This window comes from Primulina tabacum, chromosome 17 (assembly GCF_025594145.1).
Source record: "Primulina tabacum isolate GXHZ01 chromosome 17, ASM2559414v2, whole genome shotgun sequence".
Taxonomy (NCBI): domain Eukaryota; kingdom Viridiplantae; phylum Streptophyta; class Magnoliopsida; order Lamiales; family Gesneriaceae; genus Primulina; species Primulina tabacum.
In genome coordinates, this window is record NC_134566.1 from 26,110,894 (window position 1) to 26,118,479 (window position 7,586).

At 37.8% G+C, this 7,586-nt stretch overlaps 1 protein-coding gene across 1 annotated transcript; it reads right to left on the reverse strand.

The window, feature by feature from the left end:
• Window positions 1-487: 487 nt before the first annotated feature.
• LOC142530614 (uncharacterized) lies at window positions 488-1,690 on the reverse strand. The gene is made up of 2 exons (XM_075636437.1): window positions 1,650-1,690; window positions 488-1,097 (listed from the first exon to the last, which is right to left on the reverse strand). The coding sequence occupies exons 1-2, from the start codon at window positions 1,688-1,690 to the stop codon at window positions 488-490; spliced, it is 651 nt and encodes a 216-aa protein (XP_075492552.1).
• Window positions 1,691-7,586: the final 5,896 nt, after the last annotated feature.

Here is a 7,586-nt window from a genome sequence, read left to right on the forward strand (position 1 = left end):
GTGAAGTGGAATCATCTCCTTCCTTTAAGTCGCATTCTTCATCGGAATCATTATCACTTAAGGAGACTGCCATGTTTTTATTTTTGCGGAGTCGGTTTGCACACTTATTTGCATAATGGCCAAATCCAGAGCATTCTTGACATTGGACTGAATCAAGTTTCTTTTTTCTGTTCGACCTGATTAATCATTTTTCGATCTGAAATTTCCTTGAGTTATTGCGGTTATTTTATTCCTTTCAAAAGGAACAAATTGTGGTCTTGATGTTGATACAATCTTCTTCTTATCTCTCATTCTTTTTAGGTAGTCGCCGAACTTCTTTGTGATTAAGGAGATTGATTCCTCACCAAGATCAGAATCCTTCGCCTCTTGAATTAGGCTATTCACAGAATCATCAGTGGTTTGTAAAGCAACAGCCTTCCCAGTATTTCTTTTCTGTAGGTCTAGATTCATCTCAAATGTTCTGAGAGAGCTAATTAGATCTTCCAAATTAAGTGTAGAGGTGTCCCTTGGATTCGTCAACAGCACAGATTTTGATATTAAAACGCTCAGGTAGGGATCTCAGGACCTTGCTAACCAGTCTTTCATTTGACATAGAATCACCAAGACTAAAGGCCTCATTCGCAATATCACGCAATCTACGATCATATTCCACAATACTCTTGTCCTCCTCCATCATTAAGCTTTCAAATTTAGAGGTTAACATCCTGAGTTTGGTTCTGCGAACACTTTCAGACCCTTCGCAGTGCTTTTGAAGTATATCCCAGGCTTCTTTGGCAGAAATGCAGTTGGTAATCAGACTGAACATATTGACGTCAACAGAGGTAAATATAGCATTTAGTGCCTTCGAATTAAAGTTTGAAGTTTGGACTTCATCATTGGTCCATGTATTCTCTAGTTTACTTCTGCTATCACCATCATTGTCAACTGTCCTCGGCGGAGACCAACCATCTAAGACTCGTTGCCAAGCCCTTTCTTCGATGGATTTGATGTACATCCTCATCTTAACTTTCCAGAGGGCATAGTTTGAACCATCCAAGACTGGTGGTCTAAAGGCAGTGCTTGATGCTAACGAATCCATCGGGTTATCAGTGTATTTCCTGTACGAACAACAGAATCAATCACTTAGTGTATCAAGTGATGGCTCTGATACCACTTGAAAGAATTATTGCGCACAAATTCACAGGAAATAAATATTAAAAACTAATATATCAGGATCGAGTGTTGTGCTTGGTGTTGACAACACCAGCACACAACACGGCAGCGGAAATTTATTATTTAACACAGATATAATGTTACTAAATAAACACATAGATTAAATTTTGCACAAGTACAAAGACTTGTGCAGCACCTCATGGCAAAAATTTCACTAGAAAAATTATGTAAATTGTTTAAACCAAAAAAAATACTAGTGAAAATAACAAAACTCAATTCCTTGACACTTTAAGGAATTAACATGCATCAAACACTCAAAATAAATACTAGATGCATGAAACGAAAAGCGTGTTGCATAAAACCAAACGAAGCCACTCTTCGATCAACACTCTGCGTCAGTGTTGTTCTTGAGTGTTGGCAACACCAATCAGCAACACAGTCACAAGGTAGACGGACGAGCCTCACTCCTCAAGCAAATCTTCAAAAACTGAATATACTTCAGCAAAGCTCCTGTAGCCGTCAGAGTATTTCCCAGCATCTCTCCACACTTTTTTGATAAATGAACCACATATATATAGTACCTTTTCTTGACCTATATCTTCATAGATCTTTCCACCTCTAAACAAGGAAACTAGAGTTTAATAGGAATCAAACTCTAAATCAAAGTGACTACCCTATATCTTATAGATATGATCCTAAATTAATTAAATAATTCCTGATAATAGGATTCACTTTATCTAGGAAGGTAAATCTATCAGTTTAGTCTTGAAGTGCAAAATCGAAATAAAATCTTAATTGAATTAGGAATAAAATATTCCTTTCAATTATTATGAAAAGTATGACAATCTTATTATTATTTTCGAAATATTACTCATACATATCCTAAACTTATGAATTTTGATCCAAAATCATGCTCTGTACACGTGAAGGGGCTGCCATGAGGTTAGGTTATGATCAAGTAAGGTTTATGCCTGATTTAAGGTCCTATCACACACACTAGACTCACGGAAATCACAAAAGAACAAGCAAACAAAGGCTGGTGCAAAAGTTCTTGTCATGTGTTCAAGTTGGTTCGGTATTGGCGACATTGGGCTCGGCTTGGCTTTGGCTGGGGTCAGGGCTTGGCTAGGGTCCGGGAAGGGTCAAGGGTAGAGTCCTAGCCATGCTAGGACTCGAGTTAAGGGATGGGGAAGGAGTCCTAGCCATGCTAGGAGTCCCACCCGAGAGGGCGTGCTGCGCGATTCTAGTGCAGCAGCACGCGGGGAGCCAGGGTCTGGTTTAGGGAGCTCTGAACGGGCTAGGTCAAAGTTTAAGGGTCCTAGGTGGGTGCACGCCATGCTGGTTCATGGGTTGGGCCGAAGGCCAGGGTCCTAGGCTCACAAACTTGGAGTCCTTATGCACTAAGAGTCTCGGCCAGCTTGAGTGCAGGTTGGAGTGGTTCGGTTTCCAACTTAGGTTCAGGTCCTAGGGGTTAGCGTGAGTCCAGGAGGTTCCTAAGGGGGCTGGGAAGGGGTTGGCTCTTGATGGCTCGAGCTTGGCTCGACGAAAATCCAGCATGGCTCGTTGGTGATTCAAACGTAGATCTAGGGTTTTTAAAAGATAAAATAAATCAAAACACGGCTCACAGGACTCGAGTTGTGGTTCACGAGGGCTAAAATAATCATGAAAATCTAAGTTTTGAATTTAGGTAGTTTATAATAAAGTTTGGAATTTTTCGGGATTAAAACACCTTCAAAACGACTAATTACGAATTAATTAAAAAGTCTAGTATTTAAACTAAATAAAATTATGGGAATTTTAATTTAGGCTTAAATAATTATTTGGGACATGTTAGAGTAAATGAAATCAAGAAAAAAGTCAAAAACGAGGAATTTTATGTCTATGGGTAAAACGGTCATTTTACACCTAAAAATTAATAAACGTCATGTCAGTGCCCTAAATGCTGTTTCACATGCTATTATGATTATTTTGAATGTTTAAGGATTTTTTATGCTAAAATGTTTATGTTAAAGGTTCATGGAATTTTACGATTCATTTATGGAATTTACGACGAAACGATAAAGTTAAAATGAATATTTTGCATGCTTGTTTTTAAAAGGAAAATGATATTAAATGCATGATTTTTATGAAGTGATGAAAAGGTAAAATGTTGAATGAAGTGAAGTAATTGTGACTATTGAGGATATGAGGATAAGAATGAGGATGTCGTGAAGGAAAAGGCCCCAGAGGGAGCCCATTTATGGGAAAAGGCCCCAGAGGGAGCCCGACGATCGTATTTCCATTCGATGAGGATAGGCCAAGGCTCGGTGGACGAGAAATCTTCGCTGATGTCCCCGTCGCCCAGTACTGTGGTTACATGTAGATGGATCCATCGACTTTTTGAGGATGAGGAAAGTCACAATTAACGATCTAAATTCAATAAAAAGGAAAATAATTATGATCATGATAAAAGGATACATGTTATGAATGAGGTAAAGGAAAAAGGTTGAGGTTTATGTTATGCATGTCAAGAAAATGTTGTTTTTACGTAAAAGTATCTTTCACTGTTGCATGTGATTTTATACGTGTTAATTGTTATCAAGATTATGGTGTGTTGAGTCTTTAGACTCACTAGGTGTGATGGATGCAGGTGAGTTTGAGGGAGGTCTTGATGGTTGACCTGACTGGACTGAAGGTGCACACGACCCGAGGACCAGCGCTTCTACTTTTCCGCGATTATGATTTATGATTACGATTTACGTTAAAAGATTTTTAAGACTATTTATTTAAGCTTTTGAGAGGATGATAGTTTTCACATTGATTGCTTATTAAGTTTGGTAAAACAAGTGACGATTCCATGTTTTGACAATTTTCTTTGGGTGTTCAAATACTAGTTGGTTGTTGAATTAAAATGGTGCAAAATATTTTATAAAAATATTTTCATGGAGTATTGAGGGTTCGGCCATTGCATGTTAAAAAAAAATTTCTAGCACATTTTAAGCAATAAAAATGGCAGACGTTTCAGTTGGTATCAGAGCAAAGGTCCTGTAAAAGGTTGTGCCACCATCAGCGCCGGAAAGATCGGTCGTCAAGCCTCAAATTTGTAAGTTTTTACATGCTTTATATGATTCAGTTTGATGTTACCTGCATGACGACATGAGAAATATGTTTATGTTACATGTTTACTAGCTTTTTGAGTATATATGCTTTCTATGCTTAAATTGCTAAATGAATAAGGATATGTCACATGAATAGAAACTTAGATTTTTAAATGCATGTTGGCTATGTTAGAATTTGGAAAACGTTCAGATAAAATGCTTTCTAAACGTGCCCCTGTTAATTAGAATCAAGTCGAGAACATCGTGAACCATCAAGGGAATGCACCCCCACCACCACCTCCAGGGGATGCTGCTACTCGTGCTTTAGAGGGATTGGCTCATTTCTTCGGGCAGCAGATACAGCAGCAGCAGTTACAGCAGATACCTAGGCCACCACAGGATATCTATGATCAGTTCCGGAGGCTAGGGCCAAAGGAATATTCTGGCACTACCGATTCTTCTGCTGCTGAGAGCTGGATTCTTTCACTCGAGGTACACTTTCGCCACCTGAATATGGGGGATGCTCACTTATCTATTGAGGGATGATGCTTCCTTAGAGGGCGACTGAAGAGGGAGTTTATGAGCCTCCGTCAGAGAGACTTGACTGTTGCGAAGTTTGTGAAGAAATTTGATAAGGGTTGTCACTTTGTACCACTTATTGCGAGGGATTCTGCAGAGAAGCTTAGACACTTCATGGATGGTCTACGACCTACCTTACGAAATAATGTTATGATGATGCATCCATTGGATTATGCTACTGCTACCACTTGTGCATTCAGGTCTGAGTAAGCTTTGAGGGACATTGAGTTTGAATTGTAGCGCAAGAGGCAACAACACAATAACAATCAGCCAAACAAGAAACAATATATGGGACCTCCTAGACCTCAAGGGCCTCAAAAGCCCCAAGGTCAAAACAAGAAGCAAGGACAGCAAAGGACACAGAATCCTGGAGCACCAAAGCCTGCTGAGAGGCAACCATGCAAGGAGTGCAATCGCCTACATCTTGGCAAATGTGAATGGGGGACATTCAAGTGTTTCTACTGCAACTAGGTTGGGCACAAAGCTATTGATTGCCCGAAGAGAAAAGCGCCTACTGTGGGACGAGCTTATGTTATGAATGCTGAAGAAGCTGGGGAGGAGGTAGACACTACGCTTATCACGGGTAACCTAGTCATTTAACATTTTTATATTGCTTATTATTGCATGAAATGTTAAACTGATTATTAGAATTGAATTGGGAACAAGATTTAACCTAGTGGAAATTAGGTTTCATGCTCTACTTAGTTGGGCTTAAGATATGATTTTAGAACCATAGAAATGGGTACTGGATTTTGTGCCTTATTTTATGTGAATGATGAAAATAATTCCAAATAAAAAGTTTAGGGCCAAAATTAAAAAAAATCATAATTTAGAAATTTATAAGAATTTCGAGTTTTAAGGGGTCGAATGAGCAATTTTCGAAATTGAGGGACTTAATTGAAAACTTCGAAAATTTTGAGGACTTAAATGAAATTCTCGAAAGTTAAAGGACCTATTTGCAATTAACCAAAAGATAAAGGACTTTAATGCAATTACCAAATTCTCAAGCACCATGATGTAGTTTTCTAAATTATAAGGGATTTAAATGAAATACTCGAAAATATAAGGGCCAAATTGCAATTATCCAGAAATTTGGGGACTAGAATTCAAATTTCGAAAAATCTAAGGGCAAAAAGGCAATTTTTCAAGAAATGCTTAAGTCCAACATGCAATCTTCACATAACTTTGGGAAATTAATGATAGAAATTCTTTAAGCTTCAACAAGAAAAGATTTAGAAGACATTTTTCGTCGCAGGAAGGATTAACATTCAGGGGGTAGCTACGTATGCATTGCTAGATTCAGGGGCTACACATTCATTCATATCTGAAACCTTCATCAAAAGACTGAATATTACTCCTCAGGATATGGGTTTGGGATTCAAAGTTTCTATTTCTTCCGGTGATCAAATGCTCACGTCTAAAATTGTCAAGAATCTGGAGCTTTTTTTATGCAAAGATGTGGTGCAGGCAGATCTTATTGTGCTTCTTATGCCCGAATTTGATATTATACTTGGTATGTATTGGTTATCAGTAAATGGAGCTTCGATTGATTTCCGTCAGCGATCAGTATCTATTAGACCACCTAGTGGTAAATCTTTTGTCTTTGAAGCGGCGAGAAACAAACAAATGCCGCAGATTATCTCTTGTATATGTGCGATGAAACTTACTAAGCGTGGATGCTGTTGCGTGTTTTCTTGATTGCTCGCAAGCGCACGACGTTAAGTTATAGTAAAATGTATTTTTGAGTGCAAGTGTCGATCCCACGAGGAGTGTAAATAAAATATATATCAATGCTTGTAATTAAAATAGTCAAGACTTTATCTAGAAAAATCAATAACCAGATTGGTTTGTTTGAACGAATTAATTGAAAACAATGAATTAATTTGATCACCGACTGGAGAAATAACTATGAGAGAGAATATCTAGAGGAATGATTTCACTAAGTTTCTACGATAATTCTTCTGGTTGTATTTAACTTCATGAATTCCTATTATTTAATGGCTAATAACACTTACGTGTTTTATTCCCCCTTTCCCAAGTGACGAATAACTTGTATCAATCAAACTTCGATTCAATTATTCCTAATAAAAATCTAAGTTTAATTGATAAATGCAAACAATTTTCTTACCTAAGCCTCGCTAAAGTTATACGCCTTCCAAACAATATAAACATTCAACGATGTGTCTCTAATGATCTATAATCCTAGTCCCTCTCCCGAGTTGTCGAATTAATCAGACAACACACAATTTATGGCCAGTAAATTGCAGTGAACTAAATGTAGAAAACACAATTAAACAAAAACGGAATTCAATCATCAAAATATCAACGTCAAATCATCGCATAGACAAAGCTACGTCAACCTCTAGAATGGAAATTTAGTTCATCACGGAATCCAAGCGAAGACAAGACATATTCATAGTTTTAAACATCAATACACAATAAAATAAAGAAGCGAAGGAAAAGATAACAAATCTGAAGTGTCGTCTCTGTCCCCAGATCCGTCGTTCTTCGTATTTGTGATTGTTCTTCGCTTCACGAATCTTCATCTCGTGTGTGCTTTCGGTTTCTCGCGTCTTTTCTTTCCCGAGGTGGCAGTTCGTGCGTGTTCTATTCTGCCATGGCGGCTCCCCCTTTCTTTTTTATTTATTTTTTTTTTGTGTAAAAACCACACCTGCAAAAATTAAAGCAATTCAGATCACTATGCGAAATGAATAATTAAAATCAACAAATAAAATATAGAAATAAACAAAATGACAACGAAAAATAATCGTGGGTTGC